This window comes from Aedes aegypti, chromosome 3 (genome assembly GCF_002204515.2).
Source record: "Aedes aegypti strain LVP_AGWG chromosome 3, AaegL5.0 Primary Assembly, whole genome shotgun sequence".
In the NCBI taxonomy this organism is placed as follows: domain Eukaryota; kingdom Metazoa; phylum Arthropoda; class Insecta; order Diptera; family Culicidae; genus Aedes; species Aedes aegypti.
Window position 1 is genome coordinate 397,629,885 of NC_035109.1, and position 27,354 is coordinate 397,657,238.

At 36.8% G+C, this 27,354-nt stretch overlaps 1 protein-coding gene and 1 long non-coding RNA gene across 2 annotated transcripts in view; one reads left to right on the top strand and one right to left on the bottom strand.

Moving 5' to 3' along the window:
• LOC110679649 overlaps positions 1–27,354 on the top strand; it is a 396,178-nt gene that overhangs the window by 28,642 nt on the left and 340,182 nt on the right. The gene's annotated exons all lie outside the window — the stretch shown is intronic.
• On the bottom strand, positions 3,572–6,529 carry LOC5567906 (nose resistant to fluoxetine protein 6). The gene is made up of 12 exons (XM_001651855.2): positions 6,428–6,529; positions 6,213–6,364; positions 6,000–6,146; positions 5,783–5,945; positions 5,593–5,724; positions 5,341–5,534; positions 4,944–5,279; positions 4,690–4,883; positions 4,474–4,624; positions 4,089–4,418; positions 3,911–4,025; positions 3,572–3,837 (listed from the first exon to the last, which is right to left on the bottom strand). Exons 1-12 carry the CDS (start codon positions 6,501–6,503, stop codon positions 3,710–3,712), a joined length of 2,118 nt encoding a protein of 705 aa, XP_001651905.2. The 5' UTR covers positions 6,504–6,529; the 3' UTR covers positions 3,572–3,709.

The following is a 27,354-nucleotide window of genomic DNA, read 5'->3' on the forward strand; positions in this document are numbered from 1 at the left end:
TCCTGATAAAGTCCTAGGAAGAACTCCTTATGGAATCCCTTGGGAACTCGTAATGAAATGCCAAAAACGACTTCTGTTGTTTTGCCCTGTAGGAATTCCTAATTGAATCCCTTTTGGAACTCCTGATAAAATCCTTAGAAGAACTCCTGATGGAAATCCTTGGGAACTCCTATTAAAAGACTCAGGGGAACTCCTGATGGAATTCCTATAGAAACTCTTGATAGAATCCCAGAAGGAATTCCAGGTGGAATGTCTAAGAAAATGCTTATGAAACCTCTGAACGAACTCTTCTTGAAATCCCCAGGAGAATTCCTGATGTACTTTTCAGAAGAGATCCTGATGTTAGAAGAAGATGTCCGTAGAAGAAACTTCTGATACAATCCCTCGAGTATCCAGGTGAAATCTCTGAAGAAACTTCTGATACAATCTCTAGAGGAACTCCTGATGGAATCTCTAAGGGAACTCCTGTTAAAATTTCTGAAGAATTTAATGATCATTTCTGAAAAAAATCCTGACGGAATCCGGAGGAACTCCTGATGGAACCCTAGTAGGAATTCCTAAAGATATTCTTGCAGGAACTCCAGATGAAATCATTGGAGGAACTCCTGATGGAATCCCTTAAAGAATTCCCTATGGAATCACTACAGGAACTCCTGATGAAATCCCTGGAGGGATTCCTGATAAAATTCCTGACGGAACTCCTGATAGAATGCCTAGAGAAATTCCTTATGATATCCCTAGAAAATCCTGATGGAATTCTTAGGTGACCTCCTGATATAAACTCTGGAAGAAGTCCTAATAGAATCTCGGAAGAAATGCTAGCTGAAATCTCGGAAGAAATGCTAGCTGGAATCTCTGAAGGAACTCTTGGTGGAATTTCTAGAGGAACTCCTGATGAAATCCTCAAAAGAACTCTAATGGTAGCCCTAAAGGTACTTCTAATAGAATCCCTATTGGAATTCCTGAGAGAATCCCAGGAGGAATCCTTGTAGAAATATAAAGATATTGTTGGAGGAACTCCTGATAGAGTCCCGATGAAATCTCTAGATGAACTCCTCATGAAATTGTTGGGTCAAAAAATGTTGGGAACCACTGCCCTAGAGCAACGACGGACAGAGTGGAGGAATGGACAGGTGGAATCTCTGAAATATCTCCGAATGCAGGAGAAACTTCTGATGCAATCCCTAGTTGAGTTCCAGGTGCAATCTCTGAAAGAACTCCTGATCGAAGCTCTGAAGGAATTCCAGGTGGAATCCCTAGACGAACATCTGATGAAACCCCCAGAAGAATTCTTGATGGAATTCCTAGAGGAACTTGTGATGGAATCCCTAGAGGAACTTCTGATGAAACCTTCATCATGAAGGAACTGCTGAATGAAACCTTCATGAAATTTATGATTCAATCTTTAGAAGTTCCTGATGGAATGTCTGGATGAAATCGTGTTTAATTCCTTAGAATAACTCCTGATTCTAGAGGCCTTCATTAGCCGAGGGATCAGAGTCCGCGGCTACAAAGCAAAACCTTGCTGAAGGTTTCTTGTTTAAATTTCCGGTCGGTCCAGAATCTTTTTGTAATGGAAATATTCTTGACATCCCTGGGCATAGAGTATCATCGTACCTGCCACACGATATACAAATGCGAAAATGGCAGCTTTGACAAAGAAGGCTCTCAGTTAATATCTGTGGAAATGCCCATTGAACTCTAAGCTGAGGAGCAGGCTCTGTCCCAAAAAGGACGTAACGTCAAGAAGAAGAAGAACTCCTGATTCTCAGAGGAATCACTGATGGAATCCCTGTAGGAACTCCTGATAGAATCTCATGAGGAATTCTAGTTGAACTTTCGGAAGGAATTTATAAAAGAATTCTTACAGGAACTTCTTGTTAAATCACTGGACAAAATGTTGATTAAATTTCTGGAAGAACACCTGGTAGAATTTTGAAGGAGTTTTGGAAGAATTCCTTAAGATAGAGGATTACCTGGAGAAATTCCTGGTACAATTCCTGATGGAATCAATGTAGTACAAATCCAGGTACAATCCATGGATGGATTTTTCGAATCACAGGTGAGACTGCTGTTGGATTCTCTGAAGATATTTCTGGAGAAATTGGTTGAGGAATAATTAAAGAATCCATGGTGAATTTGCTGAAGAAAAAGGTTAGAGATAGTTGGAAACGATAGTAAAATGTATAGAAACAACTCAAGAACGTGCATTTGATAGATCACTATGGCACCGACGCTGCGTAAATTCACGCATTTTGACTTTCCACCCATCTGCATCGGAAGTTCATGGAACGTCGAAGCTTCAATTTGACATGATGACGTCGGTGTTCGTGCAACATCCCCACAGACGGTACGATCGGTTCGTCGAACATTTGGCTCCGCCCACCGGTGGTTTGAGCAAAATCAAACTCGTTTGATTTTGGCCGACCGATTCGTCAACCGTCAAGTTGGTTTCACAAACTGTCAAATTGGTTCGTCAAGCAGCCTCACACACGGTCAAACATAGCACCAACATGAGCATCGACCTGGGGGGCGGAGTCAATGTTGGTCAAACCGTCTGAGCGTCTGTGGGGTGCATTATGAGTTCTATTCGAGTTTGTACCGATTTTCGCTTTCTCGCGTTCGGTTACGAATTCCAGGGATTGCGCTCATTCCAGTACGGTTCGGCTGTCAGTTAGCATTCGGTTACTGTCATATTTTCTGATGGAGTTTTAGAAATAAGTTTTGATTAAACTCATGACAAAATTCTCGAACTTGTATTCAAAGGAATTTTATTCGAGTTTGGGAACATGAAATAAACATATAGCATTCCTAATGGTATGTTTTACGAATTTTCTCTTTAAATTCTTTATAAACTATTGAAATTCACTTAGGATTTAGTTAAGTGACATCTTGAGCAAAAAAACTGATGTTTAAGGGACAGATCAAGGGATGTTAAGTAGACATCCTTGAAAATTGTGACATTATTCTTTAAAAAATTAAATCTGTTGATATTCTGAAGAATGAACATTATGTTTTTTATTTAAAAAATAATTTGTTCGTTGAAAATAAAACATGTTTTTGTTAAATTCTCATTTTTTATTGAACATCATTTTTTTTTAGAAAATACCTGAGAATTGCTCGAGATATCAAATCCAACATTCTGAATGAGATTTTGTGTTTTATTTCATTTAAGAATTGTGCTGGAAATGAGTTCAAGAAATTTTATCAGATTAGAAACATAGAAAGAATATTTTTGTGGCATTCATATTCAGGGAATCTATTAAAAAATGTTCATAAGTTCTTCCAAAAGTTACCTTAACACCTATTATATTCGACGCTTTAACTTCAAATTCTTGCAACAATATTTCCTCAAGATCTTACATTGTTATCCAGGTAAGAAATCAAAGTTCGTGGGAATGTTTCAATTTTTTTTTTCTAGAAATAAAGTAGAGTTAAAAACACCTTCATGATTCACTTTGGCATTGAGTATTTTTTATACTAAACTTCTTGACGATACCAATCAAAAGACAGTGAAAAGGGTTGAGACATTTAAATTAGTTTCATTAAGTAATCTCATGACAGGTCATGATTCTGATGTCAGTAATATTATATTAAAGCATCTCTTACTATAATCTACAGGTATCACAACCAAATCCTATTCGTATGACGAAAACAGATTCTTATATAAATCTAAAATAATCCTAGAGGCGCCATCATTTGTAAGCGGTTATAACAGATTTACATTTTGGTTGAAGTCCTTCGACTGAGATGCCTTTATGTACATCGTTTCGTAACCGGTAGTCTTGTCTGGACACTTGTGATCCAGTGTGTTTGTGTCCTTTGACTCGTTTGATTCTGAAATAGTTTGGAAATTTAGATTTAATAAATGGTTCGTAATATGTTAATAATCGCAAATTATGATACTTACCATCGGTTTTCTCAAACATCACATAGAGGATGGCAACGACTGGTTGCTCCAACAGAAGGAATAGAACCAGCGCCATCGAATAGGATAGCACAGCTATGGTAATTGTATGGGTTAGCTAGAAATATATTTGAGAATTAAGACGTTTCAACTTGAACAAATAATAAAAATTATTATGTACCATTGTTGTAACGTTAACATGGAACGGCGTCCGCGTACTATGAAGTATCAATCGCAGTACAGCCAAATGGCACAGATAGGCTGAGTAAGTTAGTCGTCCCAGTGACTCAAAGATGGGATGGTTCAGAACTCTAGTCAACATTGGCACTGCCCCAAAGATGAGACCCAGCAGACCAATGCCGTTCAAAATGCCCCAGGAACACATTGACAGTGGAAAATAAATCGACATCCAGAGGGATGGTTTTGGGAAATCGTTCCAGTAGAACACCGCGTTGAGGAGAAGTGTACCAATGCAGATGGGAACCAACAGGAACCAAGCGACGAAAGACCACTGAAATGAAGGGAAATTGATGAAACTGTGATCGAGCACTGAAACGAGTGATTACCTTTTTCTGGCTAAGATCAAAGTTTTTCCTTCGAAGATGTAGGTATAGCATCCCCGTAATCATCCCGATTAGATAGTTGCCAAGATTGATTGGAACAGATGCGGCTGTGACTGTGAAGCTCTTATCAAATGCGTAGAAAAATCTTCGATATCTAAGGTGGGGCGTAACAGAATGTTAACTTTCGTTTTGAAATTGCTCATTACTTGTTTTACTTACTGAACTGCATCTATATAAGTTCCTTCCTGTTTGCTGTTGTAAACGACAACTGCCGGCCAGATAACAGCCGCTGTCATTGCCATTGCAAGAAGAGATTTGGTATACCTTCTGAATCTGATGATAGCTAGCAACAGCAACATTCCTAAAATAAAAAGCTGGAAATCGCAGCCCAAATACCATGTCTGATCCATGCACTGAGAAACAAAAACAAAATATAAGTAACAATAACAAATTTAAACAATTTTAGAATTTACCAGCCTAACAGGAAAATTGTTAATGTACAGCAGATTGACCCACCAAGTCTCCCGACAGAGAGACCGGTCATTCTCTGCTCTCACTTTCCACCAGGGTCCATCCTGAAGCTTTGGGTACCAAGTGGCAGTGATCAAAATCATGAGAGCGTGAGCAGGCGTCAATCGGATGTAGCGATAACAGATACCCTTCAACAGAACCAATAATCCGGGAGCTTTGGCTATTTTGGCTTCATTTTCCATTATCGTAACCGACAACATGAATGCTCCAAAAAGGAAGAACGTCTGCACGATTCTGGTTCCTTCAAATTCCAGCATTTCCAAAAGTTCGTGACTTTGCTAATGATTGTGAATATGGATGAAATTATTTCGAAAACGACTGATAACAATGATAATTTACCTTTTCAACTTCGAGTCCATTCTGAATAGCGATATAAAAGTAGGAGGCATAAATATGACCCCACATGACTCCAAACAATGTAAGAAATCGGAAGCCTTGAATAACTCGAAGCTCCCTGCTTCTTTCCGATTGTGAACGATACGTCAGTCGATGCCAATTCCTTAGTATGGAGAATGAGGCGAGTAATTTGTTTCCTGTTGATCAGTAAACGTGTTATTATCTTATGCATACAAAAGGTTACACAATACTTACTTCGGCTATCCAAATCCTTTTTGTAGTGTTCAACGTCATGACTGTAGTTGAGGGATTTATCGTAGTAACTGGATGTTATCACCATCATCAACAGAATCATAATTACAACCAGGCAAAATTGGTCCAGTAAGTCTGAGGATGAAATAACAGTTGAATCGAAATTTAATATTGTAATCCTAACCATCCTTACCGATTTGCATAGTTTCGTTACTTTTGTCACAAGATTCAACTTCAGTATACCCCTTTAAACCGTAGTTTGCATTTAAGTTGTAGTTAACACAGATGTCCACCATGTCCGAGTACAACTCTTTGTACACTGGCAAATCCTTGAGCAGAGGAACGTCGAGAATATACTAAAATGGGGAGTTGATGAATGGTAGTTAAGATAATAGACTTAAAATACTCACATCAAAATTGATTGGGAACTTTTGTACCCTCTGTGCTTGCCTTTCGGCTTCGGGCAAGCTTCGAACTAACCTTTCACATTTACTCATACAAATACCACGCTCCAAAAGTGCGTGGTTCTCGTGTATTTTGTAATCTTTTGAAACATCCTGAGAAGTGGCGTATCATTACGTCATAATATCATTAAATGTACAACATTTGAGTCAACTACTAACCTCAATCAGATGCCAAAGGTCGGAGCTGTTGTCCGGACGGATGACAACTCGTACCATACAAAAGGTGCTGATCTCTCCTCGGGGTTTGTCTTCCATGCATTGATCATAGTCGTCAATTTCGGACATCTTTGGCATACGATGGTACTGTGAATCTGACGGATAGGAGTTTGATCACGGGTGGGTATTTTCAATTTGAATATGTTGAAATATCTTACCTTCGATGAATTCAGAGCTACCAAAACCATCCACCAAGAGTGCAACCGATAGGAGCAATAATCCAACACATTTCATAATCAATGTCAACTGGTTGTCACGTAGAAAAGCTGAAACAACAGATTGTTGCTTTGTTTACTTCCATACAATATTTTATTTCGTTAGGTCAAAATGACCAATATATGGTTAAAATAGAGCCATACAATACACAAATTTTGAGTTTGATAAACTTAAGCCGTACCCTGGTGGAACATATTGTGGGTACCAGGCTTGACAGAAACTCCTCTGCGATTCTAAAGTGGGTCGATTTTGAGGTTTTTGTAAGGAGTAAAAATTCAAATCAAGTGAAATTTTCAATAATTTGAGAAGAATGGGCTTCAAATTCAGCACTTTGCAATATTTTTGTCCAAAGTTTCCACAATTATTATTGTTATTTTTGAACAAGCCAGTGTTACTAAGCGTCTCAAAAAAAAAAAAAAAAAAAATCCAAACGTTTCCAGAATATATATATACGATGACCGTTAATAGCTTTTGTTACTAATCGCCTTTCCCGATTCATCATCACCGTGCATCTACGACCAACATCCAGAGTCTTGGTGGCTCTGCCAAGCTTGTTGGCCTCGTAAAAATACCAGTTCCTTCAGCAACATTGTTGTTGCTGCTTCATCATCGCCGTGATACCATAAAACCAAGCAGTCCTATAAGTAATTGTTGCTCCTCGCTTCTGCAATAATGGATCAGCCCTTGACCTCCTCTTCATGCATCTAAGAAAATCTCCCGAATGTTGTTTCTTCCCACTGCTGCTCCATCATCACCACTCCACTATAAATACTGATACTTTGCGTCCTAAGAATGTTTCAAATGCTTTCCACGCCTCGTAGAAAGAAATAGCAGCTCGTTGAATATTCATGTACGTCGACTGTTATTTCTGCACTATCAACGCTGAGACATCCCACTTCTGTACTGCTGCGAACACCAATACAAAACTAAACAGTTATATTTTTTTAACAGAACATCTAAATCCGCACATAATTTGTAATTCAGAATTATCAGCAAGCTCTGTTTTATTTTTTTTGTTATATGAAATATCTTGGATTTTACATTTAATGCACTTCCTTAGAAGTGATCATTTCTCACTTGAAGTGTAAATTATAAAATAGAACGATTTTTCAATGCACTATGTGCTCTTGGCCCCCTCTGGCTAAACTAAAGAACACAGTTCAGTGGTTTGGTTCACCCCGACTGAACTTTTTTTTTGGAAAATAACAATAATTCACAGATTACCAACATCCTTCAACATAAATGACAACAAACAGGGAGGAACTAGCACATTCAAAGCTAATGGCTCGATAAGTCGAATTCAAACAGCAGCAATTCCAGCGCAAATTCATCGCTCGAAACACTTTGCAAGACTGACCTGTCATTTGTCTCTTCTCATTTGCTTAGTTTTTCATTGTTACTGAAACTTTATGTCCTGCTGCTTAATTTACATCTTTTGTAGTACATCTCTCAGTCCCTACATTCTCCTCCTGATTTGCTCTCATAATAATCAGATTATCATTAAATGAAAAATTTAATTCATACTGTCTTTCATTTACCCCTTGTTCTCCTTGAAAGAACATACTAAAGGTATTCCAAAAATACTAGAACATTTTGTTTCAACATTAATATCATCATCATAATTCCTCATTCCTCACTCTAATTCCTCATTTCTCATTCCTCATTCATTTATCATTCCTCATTCATTCATCATTCCTCATTCATTCTCATTCTTAATTCCACATTCCTCAGTTACCACACCTCATTTCTTGTTCCTCACTTCTCACTCTTCATTCCTCATTTCTCAATCTTCACACTGTACTCATTACCCATTTCTTCCTCGTTCCTCACACCTCATACCTCATTTCTCACTGCTCATTCCTCACTCCTCATTCTTCACTCATCATTCCTTACTTCTCACTCCTAACTCCTCATTCTTTACTCCTAATTCCCAATTCCTGATACCTCACTCCTCATTACCTATTCCTCACTCCTAGCTTAATCTTAACACCTCACTGCTCATTCTGCACTCCTCAGTCTTCACTTCTCACTCCTCATTCCTCACTCTTCATTCCTCATTTCTCATTATTCACTCATTCCTCCTTTCTCACTCCTCATTCCTCATTCCTCCTTCCTTATTTATCATTCCTCATTCCTTAGTGCGCACTCCTTAGCAGGGTTGCCACTAGATTTTTGAAAATGTCTGGTGAGTTCAAAATAAAAAGTCTTGCAAAGTCTGGAAGACACCATTGTGCAGGTATACTACTAGACTTGAATTTCGACGGTAACAAACATAATATACAACATAGAAAAAATAGTCTAAATTCATTTCAGCACAATGTTTTAGGCTGTAATGAAAAACATTATAATATTTCAGCCATGGTATTTATCAAATTAGTTTATGTTTATTTACATTCTGGCACACAGATTCTTATGATTGTAAAACATTACAGTCAAAACGATAAATCCCGATGTTTCACCATGTCTGTTTTCAAAACTCTATATCAAATTTATAAATGGAAACTGCACCCATTTTTTCAACGAACAGAAGTGTCTAGGGGAAATAAGATTTAAATGCTTAAATACCATCGCATAATAATCAAAGTCACTAGGATAACCCCTCTACTGCCATCATCATTTTTCACAAAATAATATTTTATTAACGATTATTATTTTTGTATATCAATAGTTTAGCAGTTACTTGGTTACTTGGTTTTTAATATATTCTAGAATTCCTGGGGGAAACGACATTCCCCATATAAAACTCCTTTGGCCGTAATTTTGTTTTACTCAATTTATCAAAATAAAAAAATACATGGGAAACACAATATCAGGTTCTAAGGAGATTATCTCATTAAAATCATAAAGATCGGTTAAGTTATCTTCAAGAAAACTAAAAATTACAAAATTATGTGGAGCCAAACACATGAATATTCGCTACTCAAAAACGATTGCACCAATTTGCTTCATTTTTACACATCAGGCCCCCAGGCTATTGTTTTGAAAAGCGAGTAACCAATCATAAGAAAGATTGTAAAGTCTGTGTTATTAAAATAAGTATGGCTACCCGTCGGTCTGTAATGTCTGGCTGAATTTGAAAATGTCTTGCAAAATGAGTAGTTTGTCTTTTTGTCTATTTCCCGAATAAAAGTCTTGCAGTGCCAGATTAATCTGGCATAATGGCAACCCTGCTCCTTAGTCCTCATTCCTCATTCCAGATTCCTCATTCACTCCTCATTCATTATTCCTAACTCTTGAGGTGAGGTGTTTCTTCATTTTTCATCTCCATTCCACACTCCTCATTCATCACTCCTCATTCATCACTCCTCAATCTTCACACCTCATTTCTCAGAATGGACTCCTCATCCTAAGCAGCACAGTTTCATTCAATTCTAGAATAAAAATTATCTCTTGAAACTAATCAAAGTTGTTAATTGTTGAAAATATGATTTACAATTGCACTGAATAGCAACGCAAAGAGCGCAAGAGGCAGAGTCAAATATTTAAGATATATTGAAATTGATTATTTGCTGCAAAATACTTAAAGAAAATAAATTAAAACAAAAATATGAATGAGAATCGAACTTCCGATCTCCATATCACCATTCTTCTCATCCGCTCACTACTCCTTCAGCTCTTCGAATAATTGTTTCGCCAATGCATTATAGAAGCGACCACATGGCCCATTAATTGAAGCTTGTTGCTAATGACGGCTTTAGGACATTTCGAAAGACATTTGGTCGAAAGACGTTCGGTCGAATGATATTTGGTCGAAAGTACATTTGGTCAAACGGACATTTCGTCGAATGGACATTTGGTCGAATGCCTTTGGAAAGTATAGTCAAATGAAATTATGTCGACCGGACAAGATTTTTTGTAATGGTTTATTGGGAAATCATTTTGTCCAACAGATATAGATCTAAACTGGACTTTTCACATTGGATGAAAATTCAGTCAATAATGAATCTGTTTATATGATATTACATACGCTTAATAACGTGGTATATACAACTGTATATATAGTATTAATTATTCTCCACAATTATTTTATATCTCAGCCGTTTTTGGATAGACGGGACGATTTATTTTACCAAATTTTGTAGAACCCTAAAGGAAATTGTGTCAAATGCTATAGAAATAATTTTTTCACTTCAACCAAAATATTTAGTTACTATAAATTTTCTTTAAACTACGGTACTTTAACGTTGGGAACATAAGGATATGTAGAATTTATTATTCTTCCAAAATATCATCATTCTTTGAAAAAATGCCTTCCAATTACTTGTGTTGTTTTTAGTTAGTAAAGTGTCAAGCTCAATAACATTTATTATTCTTTAAAAACGTCATCGTTCTTTAAACATAACTGCTGATCTTTATTAAATGACAGCTTTCAGTGTGATTTGTTGTAAACGTCAAGAACGCAAGGAGTCAATATTGTTGTGGGAGAGTTTGATTAACTGGATCCCCGAAATATCGCTCGTCGCATATTGAAGGCTTGAAGTTGAAGTTGAAGGCTTGAAAAGCATCTCTCTGGAAAATGTTTTGCGTGTTGCTTATTGGGATTCTTAACTCCTCATTCTAAACTGGTCATTCTTCACACCTCATTTCTCATTCCTCACTTCTCACTACGCATTCCTGTTTTCTCGCTTTTCACACTTTGCTTCTCATTTCCCATTCCTTTCTCATTCCTCGCATCTCATACCACATTCCTCATTGCTGATTCCTCATTGCTCACTTCTCGTTTCTTACTCCTAATTCCTCGCCGACCATTCCTCACTTCTCAATCCTTACACTTCATTCCTCACTCATCATTCACCATTCCTTATTCCTCACTCCTTACTCTTCACACCTCACTCATCATTCTACATTCTTCATTCCTCACTCCTCATTTTTCATTCCTCATTTCTAATCACACTATATAAAATTTATCAACCTACAACTTTTAAATGAGATAGATCCCAAGGTTGTTAAAAATCGTAATTTTTAGCTTTGATGATAAAATTATGCATCTGTATTGATATTATAATGTGAAACATTCAGATTTTTCAGATTATACTGCTACTGTGACTGTAGATTGAAAGTGACTTGCAAAAGTATCTAGTAGTATAAATAGAATTTACAAGATTATTTCTAGTGAGCTTAATTTGCATATTATTCTGTTGCAAAACTTTAAAAACAATCGTTATAAGATTGAGTAATATAAAACCACTCATCTTTGATAACAAAGTGGCTTTTTAAAGCATGTTATTGAAGCTTGGAACATCTCTTCTTTTAAACCATCATTCTGGTATTAAAGTGTAGTAAAAGTAGTGGCCCGAAATGCTAGACAAAATTTAAAAAATGTTTTAGATTTTGTCATTCTTTAATGGGATGATTCGCACTGATGCACCATTTGATCGTCCTAAGCTGTTTTTTTTGTGTTCAGCAAATTAAAATTTGTTTTTAAATGAACACTTAAGTCGTATGTACAGTACATTAACCCCGTTAGATATACCGATAACGATGAGATTGCTATAACTTTTCCAAATTTATCCATACACATCATTGACATAGGGCTGTCAATGATGTGTATGGATAAATTTGGAAAAGTTATAGCAATCTCATCGTTATCGGTATATCTAACGGGGTTAATGTACTGTACATACGACTTAAGTGTTCATTTAAAAACAAATTACGGTACAGAAGGAGTGATATCATTTACTCTAACGGACACTGACTTACTGTCAACATACACAATAATTTTAAACTCCATGTTGTTGCGAACAAAAATTCGCTTGTGTTGTGCGATTTTTGATAGCGCACTGCGGCATCACTGTCCTCCATTTGATTAAATGGCACCTTTCGAGCTTCAGGTTATCCAGAAAGAACGCTTAAATCCTCCACTTGTGCATTCCTTCTGATTACATTTCAACCGAAACGGGCTTCACGAGTATAGTAAACGTGTCCGATAAGTACGAGTTAAGACTATCAACTAAGTAACATTCTAATGTTTTATGATTTACTGTTGCACCTGTTCGACATTTAAAATCATTACAAAAGTGTGAATAACGTGTCTTAGGCGCTCCATTCAACCCGCAATACAAACACCTTTCAAAAAATATGGCTTGCAACAAAACAGGAATCCAGCGTCTAAATGTGGTAGCTTGTTTATTTTGATTATTGGTTCAATATGCTGCAAGGAATGTTGTGTTCATCTTGGGGACGTCCCATTTTAGGTACACTACCGTGTAAATGTTTAGGTCACCTTCAAAAATCGTTAGAATCCTTCGTCTATACTTCTTTAACTTGGAAAATTTTGACGTTAAATATGACAGCTATTCACAAAGGGTGTTTGAATCAATATTCATGTTACAAGGTTGCTTAATGCTTATCACTTTCATCAGTTGCAGCTATGACGATGTTCTTGTAAACATTTTCAACATTATTTTTTTCTCTCACAAATCACATCTGTCAAGACACAATACAGTCCTTCAAGATTTATACAGAATTTTTAACCACTCCAGCACTAACCAAGCGTTATTAATTTTCAGTCGAACAACAAAATATACCGTTAGTTCCGCTATTTCTTTATTTTCCTTACATTTACTGAGTGGTTAACCGATCGATATCACGTGTGGCCAAAAACTGTAACGATAAATTGTCTCGGAACGAAATGAAACCTCGCTCACACGGTTTCAAAGAGAGGGGCATTGAGACGGAACGGTCATAGGAATCAAAAGAAAAATTTTGTCTTTTTGGATACTTTTTATCGCCACCTAATAAACGCAATGCGAACTAAAAGAAATAAAGGTAGGGAAAATGTGTGCCAAAGATAAACATCGAAGCACAAACATCAGGCTGTAAAAACATACAGTATTGGACAAAACATTTGCAACTTTTTCGATTTTCCATACAAAATGACCAACTTTGGTAAGCTATATCTCGGTTATTTATGGACCGATTTGAATGAAATTTTGGCAGAAGATCAAACATTACTTGAATTTCAACATATGTTTTTGGGTGATTTTTCAAATCACAAGTTTAAGAGCAGTAACGGTTTGACTAAAGTAAATTTTTTGACGATTTTTTATAAATGACATAACTAAACACGTTGAAGAAATAGCTTCATGGTATCTTCTGCAAAGTTGTAGATTTTAACGAGATGAACAAGTTTGCTGAAGACAGTTTTTGTGTAGGGCTATCAGATTTTGAGATAAATAGTTTTGAATTTTTCGTCGAAAATTATACTTTAGTTAAACCGTTATTACTTATAAACTCGTGATTGGAAAAATTATTCAAAAATATATGTTAAAATTCAAGTTATATCTGATGTTCTGTGAAAATTTCATTCGAAACGGTCCATAAATAATTGAGATCTAGCTTATCAAAGTTGGTCATTTTGTATGGAAAATCGAAAAAGTTGCAAATGTTTTGTCCAATACTGTATGTCCAATCTGTTGAAAGGCCATTCCAATTCGTTGTAAGATGCCGGGCTCGCTGTGAAGTCAAAATCAAGTTTCGAATGGATATTCGCAATTTTTCAGGGTCACGCTCATGCAACTTGTGTAATATTGTGGTGGCCTTTCTGGGGAATGATAATATAACAATAGCATTTTGTTATCGAAATTCGTTCATTTCGAATTGAGAACGAAAATTGGAACACAATATATGAATCCTTCATAACAACATTTTATATTCAAAGCACTAAGCATTCTACGGAATGGGATCGTGTATTTTATAATAGATACGGTGTCAGCCTACAGGAAATACAGAATTTTATAGGAAATGAGTATACGAAATAATTATTATATTGGCAAAAAGCAACGAATGATTTCGTTGGGCATAAGATCAATTTCGTTATACGAAACAGATTTTTTCAGCATTACTGAAAGTTTACGCTCATTTACGAATTGTGAAGCGTGTAGTGAACGAATATTCCATAAATATGTTGCATCGTTTGATTATGGCAAGTACAAATATTTCGTACGGTGAATGAAATTGTACAAACGAAATATTTTTAACCTAAGTGGATATTAAAAAAAAATGGAAAAACTGTTCTCAGTGAATTGTTACTCTTTAGTAACCTCGATTAAAGTCTTGTAATGTTTTTGTGCACACAACTCAGCAATAGCTAAATCTCAAATGCTTGACAAAAACTCCCTGCTTTCGCTTTCTTTCAAAACTTCTAACACATACACCAACTCCGATTCATTTTTCATCCAATGAAAGTTGCGCATTGGTTTGCGATTTTCTTCAAGGTCGATGATGTATTATGTATTGGCTAGACACTTGGGGGCTATCTGATAGATTCAATCCCTCGCGGTGTAATTAACTAACAGCGCTAAAAATAACCCGACACTAGACATCAGACGTGCGTGTAGAGAAGAAAGATCGCACTTGGAGAGACCATTGATAACTGTTGTGGACATTTAGATTCAGTTTTGTAACGGAGGTCTAACGAGCAACCTGTCGGATTTTATAGCTCCTTTAAGTCTCGTTTTGATTGAACGGTGATTTCATTTATCTGCCCCAACACGACGAAAGAGGTACCGTGGGACGCCGAAAAACACGCACTTGATGACTTATGGAGGCCTGGTTTGGGTGTGTTCCGTCATAATTTCACGGTTTTTAATCTTAAATCACCTTGAGTCTACCGAAAAGTAATGGGTAGTAAAACACTATGCCTCGATACTTGTTTTTTTTTTGCGGAGCCATTTTTCCTCAAAAAAGATCAAGGATCGATCCACCTTGCAGGAAGTAAGTGTGAGATAGAGCGAAATCACTTTTTTTCGACCTACAAGAATTCTTTGCCAATGTTTAGATTTTCATACAAAGTAGCCAAAATTGTATGGATGGCTTGAAAACTAGTGCTGTACCGGAAATTGGTGCTCTTTCTTTTGCGTCTTAAACTTACAAAAGTTTTTTTTTTTCAATTGCTTTTGTTATCCATGGTATGTACTTCTAATACTGAGTTCCCAGTACCTGTAAGTCAGCTCTATAAATCATTCAAACGTCTTGACACAAGATGATAAAAAAGAGTGTCGTTTATCAACGGTTTGTTTTGATCCGTGTTTATCTATCACACTCTTTTTCGCTTTGCAGACATTATGCCTCGATGATTACGACGGACACAAAAGAAACGCACTTTTTTTATTTTCATTAGCAAAATCCTTCCCTGAGGAAAGAGTTAATCGGAAACATGGCCAACAGTGTAAGGATGAATACCGTAAAACTCGTTGTCGGACCCGGTAGTAAAGTGCCGTCTCATCTGAAAGTGCTCAAGTTCCCTCGCAAATCTGAAATTATCTGCAGCGTATTTCCCCTCAATTTACAAAGACGAAAATGGTGATCAGTTCTATCTGAAAGTGATCGATGAAACAACGTTCTCTGCCTTTATCGCGGATTCAGAAGAAAAATACAGTTTTCATTATGACGACGGGTTAGTGACCGAAGTACAAGTGAATCATGCGTGCCGTATCTTCCGATACGTATGAATCTTTAACCTGCCACCCGAAATCGAGGAACGTGAATTTGTTTGTATCATCCGAGCCGTATGAACGTCAGTAAGGCTAAATGTTGGTATTGAATTTTGAGCATCCCTAATTTTGTATTTGTATACCGTAAACTGGGGTGTTAAGGACTTGTGGGGTTTTAAGGGATTGATCTTCTCGATCAAGTTTGACAAATCACAAAAAAAAGTCGAAAGAGTATATATAAGTAATCTGAAATGCTTCATATGTTCGGAATATTGTGAGCTGCGTTATGTGATAGGGGATGCCTATTAACTCAAGAGCGGTCGCGCATTCAGGCATCTCCAGCACCACCTCGCTCGTGTTGTGTGTGAAAAGCGACCTTTCCTCAGGGTGCGTGTACTCAGTACACGCATGCGACCGATCTTGGGTTAAAATAAGGTATTGTGGAATCTAGATATTAAAAACGTTTAAAACGTTTTTGTTAAAACTTTATAGAAGATAAGTATATTTGATTAAGATCATAATGCAGACAAAAACTTTTGAATTTTTTTTCAAGGATTCGTAAACGGCAAATGTATATTTTATGATCCTGTTGCATATAAGTATAAAAACCATTTCTTGACACTTCTAAAAAACGGTAAATAAAACGGTTTGCGTTTGCAGGAGTTTCACGTTCAAAAATATTGATGTTTTATCTGATTAAGGTTGAACATAACCTATGAAATTAAATAAAAGCTTCAAAGTTATTGACCAAAAGGAGTATGTTTTGTTGTTGGCAAAATATGGTTTCATTTACGAAACTCTAATTCAATCTCACATTTTTATGATTATTATGGAAATCAGGCATAGGATCCTTATAATTCTGTATGGCATTTGATATAAACATGAATATAATGGTAGGGCTGTAATTTCTTCAACTATTGACAGACTAAAAGTTGTTTGAAATTCGAGTTGATTTTTTTTCATCCCTTACGGCAATAAATTTGTTTGAAATAAAAGCCTAGCAGTTATCTGCCTGCATGCGATTGTAAGTGGTCATGCAAACTATAAGTTATAGTAGAGCTCTTCTTCGATCTAATCGAGTATTCTGGTTCCGAAATTACCGTGGTGTTCATACATCCATTTGAAACCTACATGTATTTCACTCAAAAAAGATTAAAACGGATCGACAAAGAACATAAGCCAAGGTCTTAAAAAGTTGGTTGAAGATGTCAATTTTAAAGATATCAGAAACACTATTCAAGGAAAACCCATTACACTTTCTTTAGAGGTGGAACAATGTCCAGATTGGGCAGGGTTTATGGTCCTGATTCTTTCTTAGAATAAGTTCGCAACTTTGAAAGCTTAGCAAGCAGTTTTTCAGACTGTTTGGGCACGTCAGGAGTTAATCATCAATGTTAACTTCCATTTCCCAATCAGCCTAGATAGCCGCGTAGTGTCGGTAGCGGTTGTTTCAACTGGCTAAGAATTAACACTACGGACTGCCTGTTCCGGTGGTAAAAGTTCACCTCACAGGTGACCCCTAATTCATACGACTTTAAGCTTACCGTGCCTAAGAATGAATGGTAAGGGGGGTCTAAATAAAACCTACCCGCAAACGAAGCCTGTGGAGTTCCAGGGCGCCCTCTACAGTATTATGCCCTTCCTGTGCTACCCGGAGCAATGGTGCAGATGACCTTGTGTTTCTCCGTGATAATCGGCTGCCCTTCTTCAGTCTCAAGCCTGAGGCTAAATAAGGGTGGGATTATTAATACATTGTAATTTAGTTTAAATTGTCACCTCTATGGTTTCGCATTATGCGTTTTACGCAGTGTATTCTGTGCTCTTCGCCTTTGGCGACTTTTAAGAGATACCGATCTAGTTTTTGTTCGCTGCTGATCTTTTTCGTTCTGAGACTGCGAAAAGCTTAAACCTGCCTAGTTTGGGTAATGGCTACGGCTAGGATAGCTTAGTTAGATCAATCTCCAGAATAAAATGTCAGCAGCGATTAATCTTTGTAGACTCATGTAAATGGTACAGCTCAAGTGGCGCTAGTTCAAAAACCTTACTTTTGTGAACTTTTATCTAGGTAACCTAGTGGACCCAGTTCTTGATACTTTCAGAAACATAAAATGGCATACTCGCGTGCCATGCCTCGTGCATGCGTGCTCGTAAATAGCGCTGACGTCGCTACACTCATTTCTGAGTCAACTACCAGAGATGTATGTGCTGTCACAATTGATATTTCTGTTGGTGACCTCAATAGGAAATACGTCTTTCGTTTTGTGGTGTATTTACCACATGATGAACCATCCCCAATGGATGATTTCGAACGAGTTGTCGTTCACTGCCTATGAAAAGGCCTTCTGCTGATTGTGGGCAGTGATGCTGATATTCATCACATCATCTGGAGCAGCTCAGATATCAATTTGAGAAGCTCCAGTCTGATGGAATGCTTAAGTAGTTCAAATCTTGTATTACTTATTGTAGGAAATGGCCTACATCTCTATATGAACATAAGAGTGTAAATTCGCAGACTTTGCATTTGTTATACTCCACAAACTGGGAATTGGTTGTGACCAAATTTCATGGATTTTCTCCGTTCATTGGAAATCCTAGTGATTTGGATGTTTCCACTTCCGGTGAATTGGGACACAATTGTCCTTGCTTCGAGTGATCTCAAAATTGCTTGTCACTTTGCTTATAGGAAATGTTCCCCACAACTCCCTTCGCGAGACGAGTGGACGTCTGTACATTACTGAGCCATCCCAAAGGTGGCTAAGTATTTAACAAATCTGTCAAAGCAGAATTGCAGTCGCTTGGTTACAACCTTGACTGGCCACTCAACTATCACATGGCAAATATTCAGTGTGTTGATACATTTGTGTGTGATAGTTGTGATTCCGATGATGGAACTTCTTATCACCTGATATGTAACTGTCAAGTTCTCGCGTAATTTCGATTCCAATTACTTGGTAAACACTTATTAAGTGAAACTGATTTCAGAAACCTGAATCTTCAGGACCTTCTGTTATTCTTAACCCGCTGTGGTAATGAGCTATAGGCTCTCTTTACGCTCATGCGTTTTGCAGTGCCCTTTTTAGGGCGCAGTTCGAAACCATTGTGGTATGGAGCTACATGCTCTTAATTCGCTTATGCGATTTTCCCTCTTCAAGGGACCCCAGTCCTATTTCCTCCCATCTTTCCCTTCCCTTTCCTCTCCCATCGGGTAGGTGATGAAATAGGCTCAAATATGGCGATGGCCCAAATCTCCCAAATGGCGGGGAACGTGCCTCTGGAGCCGGCCTTCTGATACCTGATACCTGATAGAGGTGGAACAATGTCCAGATTGGGCAGGGTTCTTCTTCTTCTTTCTGGAGTTACGTCCCCACTGGGACTTCTCAGATTAGTGTTCTTATGAGCACAGTTATTAACTGAGAGCTTTCTTTGCCGATTGACCATTTTTGCATGTGTATATCGTGTGGCAGGTACGAAGATACTCTATGCCCTAGGAATCGAGAAAATTTCCTTTACGAAAAAATCCTCGACCAGCGGGATTCGAATCCACGACCCTCAGCATGGTCGTGCTGAATAGCTGCGCGTTTACCGCTACGGCTATCTGGGCCCCTGGGCAGGGTTTATGGTCCTGATTCTTTCTTAGAATCAGTTCGCAACTTTGAAAGCTTAGCAACTGCGTTTTCTGATCATCATGCTTTGATTGTTAAATGTGAAATTCATTCAAACGATGATGTAACGGTTTTTGGTAGAGGCTACTGGAAAATTAACCCCTTTTTGCTACGCGATAAAGACCTCAAACATGCATTTGCAAAGGTAATCTGAGAAACTCAAAGGAGAGTAACGTAAAATGAAAATTTGTGTACATGGTGGAATAATCATTTGAAAACAAAGACAAAGTCTTTTTTAGTCCAAAGCGTTTGAGTTGAACAATCACGTGACTTGTACGAAAAGTGTCCTCTAGGATGTTTAAGAGAAGTGACAGCTAAACAAAATGAAGGTACCGATGTTTCAAAAGAGTTAGGTATTTTAAATCAAAACTTATGGCTAGATTGGAAAATTTGAAACTGAAAGTTCAAAGTAACAGTATTCTGGAAAATGAAAAATTTAGCCTTTTCAAATTTCCAAACCCATAGCAAAAAGGGAAAAATGGACCTTTAATGTTAAATGTAAATTTAACTGTGAGCAATAAAAGTTAAGTTAGCGCTAGAGAATAACTTCAAGTCACTGTTCAAAAAGGATAACGTCTTCCATCCGGCAACTTTCTCAATGTCATTGATAAACATCTCACTGCAGACGACCGCGAATGTCTTAATGCTCCTATTACAATTAAAAAAATCGAAATAGTTCTGAAACAAGCAACAAAAAAGAAAAGCCCAGGGCCAGACGGTCTTACGTATTAATTTTATTCTGTTGTCTTTTAGGAACTACAGCACGATTAGGTCAAATTATTCATCTGTTTTTTAACTGGAACTAACAAGAACCTTCATTTACTGAAGGTATAATTACTTCAATACCAAAAAAAAAAAAAGAATCATGCTCCATTAACGAAAAACGACCAATTAGTGTGTCGAATTTTGATTACAAAATCTTTAAAAAAGTTTCATACAATCGCATGCAACCTATCATCGAATCTCTTATCGGCCCTGGTCAATCGGCTTGTATGCCCAATAGATCAATACAAATGACGGATTTCACGCCAACTCGACACGCGATTGGCAGCACCCCTTCAGAATTCAATGAAACTTTCTGGATGTCAAAAGTATGTAAAACTAAGATACTTTGCATATTTTGTTTTTTCAAAATCGATCTAGACTAACATTTGGAAAGGGTCAAAGTTTTTTTTTTACTTTGTTTTATAAACCCGTATGACTCGAAAACGGTAAGACCTACAAAAAAGTGTTGTATGGGGGACTGTCGTGAAATTTCTTGAAGTTTTAGAGAAAAATATTGAAAAAATAAAAACACATTTTCTACACTGGAAAAAAAAAATGATTCAAAACTTTAAAGTCGATTTAAAAAAAACGGCCATTTCAGATTTTGATCATCCTTAAGCAAAAAGTTTCGTAATAAAATTTACTAAAAGTCGTCCATACATTGCAAATTGGGAATATTTTAGGGAAAATTTTTTTCTAACATCGAATTTTTGAAGTCCCAAAGTTTTTTTTTTACTTTTTTTTTTTATAAACCCGTATAACTCGAAAACGGTAAGACCTACAAAAAAGTGTTGTATGGGGGACTGTCGTGGAATTTCCTGACGTTTTAGAAAAAAAATATTGAAAAAATAAAAACACATTTTCTACACTGAAAAAAAATTATTCAAAACTTTAAAGTCGATTAAGGATCAATTGAATTTAATAAAAAAAACTGTATAATTCCGTTTTATTTCTTTCAACTACTCCCAATAAAACAAATATAATCTATTTTGTGAGTAAAACTCATTTATCACTTGAAAATATGATCATACTAGACAATTTAAAGCGAAATAAAAATAAAATAAAGAATTCTTTTTTGACTTAAAAAAATCGAAGTAAGAAAAACTTTTTTCCCTAAAATATTCCTAATTTGCAATGTATGGACGACTTTTAGTAAATTTAATTACGAAACTTTTTGCCTAAGGATGAACAAAATCTGAAATGGCCGTTTTATTATAAATCGACTTTAAAGTTTTGAATATTTTTTTTTCAGTGTAAAAAATGTGTTCTTATATTTTCAATATTTTTCTCTCAACACTTTTTTCGAGTTATACGGGTTTATAAAAAAGTAAAAATAAACTTTGACCCTTTCCAAATGTTAGTCTAGATCGATTTTGAAAAAACAAAGTATGTAAAGTATCTTAGTTTCACATAGTCTTCACACCCAGAAAGTTTCATTGAATTCTGAAGGGGTGCTGCCAATCCCTTTGTCGAGTTGGCGTGAAATCCGTCATATCTAATGCAAATCAGGAACATAACTATCAAAGTGTTAATCACGATTTCCTTTGGTTGGTTTTGGAAAAATTCGATTGGATTTCCAATAGAATTTATAACCTGCTCAGAGAATCTGTATGGAAAAACCACATCCAAAATTTTATTCAACGGATTTCAGTCCGATGCCTCCTGAGTATGGCTCTGTTTATTCTGTACATTGAACCACTGAGTCTAAAAATAGGTAATAGTATTAGAGGTTGTCTCATAGGCAGGGCTGGATTTATAAATGTGGGGGCCCGGGGGCCATTATCTTGTAGGTGCTCTTGGACCGAAAAAAAAAACATTTTGATACTTGAGCAGGAACAAGATCTTTGCAATGTTTTTATAAGGTTTTCTTTACCAGAGTCAAACATTTTTTTAACGTTAATAACTACTTCGAATCCCCTATGAACGTGAAGCAATTTGAAATTTAAATTATTGTAGGTAATGCTTTTTATTTAATAAATCTTAGTAGATTTTATATATATGCATGTTAAATTAATTTATTTTTGTCAAAGTCAATCAGTGTCAATTGATTGACATTGACGCAATTCTCTTCTTATAGGTACCTTAATCAAAATTATGCTTATATTTAATACTAGTAGACCCGGCAAACTTCGTCTTGCCATCAAGTAGGCTGTTGGAAAATGACATGCAATCTCCCATACAAATGATGACACATAAGTTTGGTCCCGTTTTTAGAACTATTCCATAGTTATTCCTAAACTTTTTCTATGCACGAACACGTCGGAACATTGGACGAATGCAATAGTGAAAGAATTGTGAAAATCCGTTAAACCGTTTTCAAGTCATTTCGTGACATACAAACACCATTCCATTTTTATTTATATAGATTCCAGTTGTTAAACAAACAGATTTTGTTTAACAGTTTTGAGTTGAAGAAATTGCTGTAGGGCTTCAAGAAATTTTCCAGTGATTTTTCCAGAGATTTAATCTGAAACACTTTCAGGGACTCATAGTTTTTTTTTCTTTCAGCGATTTTACAAAGGATGCTTTGGAATTTCTCCAAGAAAACCTTGAGCACTCCAACGATTCACCGCCAGTTATTTCATCAGGGATTATCCCGAGTTTTTTTTTCCAAAGACTATATTAGGAGTTCCTCCAGGTATTTTTTTCACAAATCCTCCAACCGAATTCTACAGTTGCTACCAAAGAAATAGACGGAAGAATCATGGAGGACTTGGGCCTTCCTTGAAATATATCTAAAAGAATGTTTGGATAAATTCTTGGCTAATTTCTTTTGTTATCCTTGTTAGAATCCAGGTTATTTTCTTGAGATATCCGAAACAAATTTTTTGGAGGAATTCCACAGGAAATAATAACTTAATCTTAGGAATTATCTTTGAATCTATGGGAAAATAACTAAATTTTCACGAAATTCCTAGAAAAAATCATGAAAATATACATACAGTAATACAAGCAGTAACACTGTCGTAATGTCGTAATGAAGAACTACAAAACAAGAGAAATGTCTGGCCTGATTCTCTTTTTTCTGGTTCATTTTAAATTACATTTTGTTTCTCTGTTTCCTGTTCGATCCATTTTTGGTCTCTTTTTGGTCCAATTTTTTTTACTAGAGTTCTCTTAAGTTCCTAGATTCAAGGCACTTGAACGCTACCAGGTCTGCAATGTGATCGATAGTGTCATTTTCGAAATAAATAGTTAAATAATTAACTCCTATTACTTGATCTGCAGATATATAAATTGCATTCGAACCTAGTCTTAACATTCGTTTAGAAAACTATTTGAAGTAGATTTGCTGAACTCATGCAATACTGCTTTGTATTTCCTCAACATAGTCACTAAGCGCATCAAAGCCACCTATGACGCTGGGCGAGCTGGGGCTGAACTAAGCTTAACTTTCAATAACTGAAATGTTAATGAAAACGAGCTCAAATCTAGATACAACCTTCTGCAATTATGTTTAATAGGGTATCAACTAGTGTATTTGTCATTCTGGGCTCAATTGAACGCGATAAACTAGTATACGGAACGAAATAGTGACATTGGGTCAATTCTCAATATATTTGGAACGAATATTCCATACAGACTTCAAATTGAATGCGCCAGCTGGTAGAGCAACCAATCGAGTTGAAATTTTGTGAGCGCTTATTTCTTACCCTAAGGCACATATCTAGGGGGTTGAGTTTTACAACATTTTTGTTTTAGGGCCAGTCTAATATTGCATTGATAAGAATTTGACAAGCAAGCTCAAATTTATCACGTAGAGTTGTTTTGAAAACTAACAATAATGGCATTGACAAGTGATCAATTTCACCCCATAATGAAATCCCCTGATTTTTTATTTTAGAGATATTTGTTAACACTAAAATGACATTTGTTAGAAAATTTCGGTACATAAGTCGATTAGACTCACCTTCGTACTTGTTTTCCTGCATTTAGTTGTTTGGCATTGTTAACATTATAGAAAACAGACTATAGAAACCGTGAAAAATAATCAATTTCACCCGAAATTACGGTACCAATATCTGTCATCTAGGTTAAATACATAAACATTCAACTTGACCTCAACTTCATGATACAGTTAGGTCTCCTATTAGACACATGGTTGGGGGGCGTAATAGGAATCTGCGTTATAGGAGACCCAGGGCTTATGGGATTTCATCACTTTGGGGGTGTTGTTGAATATCTCGTAAGCCAAAAGAGATAGCACAGTACTGTCTTCGGCGAAGTTTCAGTGCTAAGTACGATCTACCTTTAGGAGTTGAGGATCATCCTTTTAGTTGAGAACTTGGCCGGTAGGGGCGCTTTTTCTGATTTGCACTATATGAACCATGAGGGATAAGAATGCACAATTTTGTAACATATGATATCTCTAGATCCTGATGTTTTGGAAGGTTGGTGTCTTCGGAAGAGTTGTTCATTAGCTCAAGGGCTGACATGCGGTGGTCATTCTGATACGGAATTACGCCACCAGGCGGCGCTAGTGAGCAAAGAATTTTTGTTTCGCGGATAGCTCAGTAGCCTGACCACTTAGAAAGATGGCGTCTTCGGCAAAGTTGCTCAATATCACATGGGCTAACATTATTTCAGCCAAAAGTTTTGAAATTTTGCCACTAGGCGGCGCTAGTGAGCAAAGAATTTTTGTTTCGCGGATAGCTCAGTAGCCTGACCACTTAGAAAGATGGCGTCTTCGGCAAAGTTGCTCAATATCACATGGGCTAACATTATTTGAGCCGAAAGTTTCGAAATGTTGACACTAGGCGGCGCTAGTGAGCGAAACATTTTTGTTTCATGGATAGCTCAGTTGCCTGACCACTTAGAAAGATGGCGTCTTCGGCAAAGTTGCTCAATATCACAGTGGTCAGGCAACTGAGCTATCCGCGAAACAAAAATTCTTTGTTAACTAGCGCCGCCTAGTGGTAAAATTTCGAAACTTTCGGCTCAAATAATATTACTTGGCCCTTGTGATACTGAGCAACTTTGCCGAAGACGCCATCTTTCTAAGTGGTCAGGCAACTGAGCTATGCGCAAAACAAAAATTCCATGCCCACTAGCGCCGCCTGGTGGCGTAATTCCGTATCAGAATGACCACCGCATGTCAGCCCTTGAGCTACTGAACAACTCTTCCGAAGACACCAACCTTCCAAAACATCAGGATCTAGAGATATCATATGTTACAAAATTGTGCATTCTTATCCCTCATGGTTCATATAGTGCAAATCAGAAAAAGCGCCCCTACCGGCCAAGTTCTCAACTAAAAGGATGATCCTCAACTCCTAAAGGTAGATCGTACTTAGCACTGAAACTTCGCCGAAGACAGTACTGTGCTATCTCTTTTGGCTTACGAGATATTCAACAACACCCCCAAAGTGATGAAATCCCATAAGCCCTGGGTCTCCTATAACGTTCTGGTGTGTCTAATAGGAGTGAGCGTAAAAGGAGTGCACGTTATAGGAATGCGTTTAATAGGAGACCTGACTGTATTCGATTACGCTGACCGAGTTGAACGGTTTAAATGCCTACAGAATAGGAAGGTAGTGCTGTCGACGTTAGTTCGCTCGTTGATTTCTCGGTTTTGCTTGTTCTACCCCTTACCTATACAATTGGTTCATCTAGATTCAGAGTGGGAATATCGCAAGGGCCGGTCGCAGAAAAGTGCATCCACAAAACCGTCGTCGGCAGCTTCTGTCGCCAGACCCTTCAGCCAGCCTTGTCAGGCCACCGGAAACCGCCGAAGTTCCGATTTTTTATTCAAATGTTCGTGACCGAAAATTTTAATTATCTTCGAGTGTTGAATTAAACTTTTGCGGTGCTGACTGCTAGTTCGAAAATTTATTTTTCAACCTTAAAACTCTCTTCAGCATTCGGGCGGGGTCGTGTGTTCCAAACGGGATTCACTATGTTAGCTTCAGCCTCCAACTTCGGCTGGTTTCCCGACCGGAAAAACATAATAAGATTATAACGTAATTCTAGCAGCAGCAGCTAAAAGTAACAATAGTTAATATAGTTTAGTTATCAAGATGGCCCAGTTCTTAAATTGTTATATTTTTTATACAGTCATCTCTCCCTTACTCGATATTCTGTATCTCGATATTTCCCCTAACTCGATGGAATGCGCGGTCCCTTCAATCTAGCATGCTTTGATACCTCTATAAGTCGATACCTCTCTAACTCGATGTTCCCTAACTCGATGCTATCTGTTTCCGTTTCCCAAGTGAGTTTACCTCTCTAACTCGATATTTTCATGAAAATTTGCAAATGTCCTTCAAATGTTAATAAATTTAATGAATTTGAATATTATGATTAAATTGATAATAAAATATAGATTTACTGCCCATTTCTGGGTGACAAAATTTTCAATTTTTGCAGACCGGTAAAAAAGTGTCACACATGTAAATGTGGTAAAAATATACTATTTTCACGTTAAAATCACTATTTTGAATGTATTTTGTCAAAATAGAGAAAAGTTTAAAATTTGAAAAATATGTGTTCTGTATCTCGATACCTCCCTAACTCGATGGTCCCTTCAATATCGAGTAAGGGAGAGTTAACTGTAACACATTTATAACGAAATTTGTTAAATTTTAGACATTGCAATTGTAAGTTTGTTGTAAACAAGTTATGAACAGTAATATAATTTGCAATAATTTTGTAATTTAGTAACATCTTCAAAACACATTCTGGAATGATTTTGTTGAAACAATAATATGAGTTTTCATATTGATATTTATTTATTTTGGACAAATTTCGTTAGAATTATTGTAATTGCAACTACTAACGATACATGTTTTATAAGAACTGATGGCATAAAAAACCAAATTGGTGGAACACATTTCGTTATAATCTCATTTCTTCCGTCTGATCGGGTTGGGCTTTAGCACAAACGGACTGTCTCTTCTAAAGTGGAGTGGTGAGTTGCCGAAAACTTTTTTTTTTCGAATTTCTATCTCTTTTAATTTGGGCTGTTTTATTCCTGGTGGGGCTGAACTGCTGCTGCTCCAGTGAATGCAC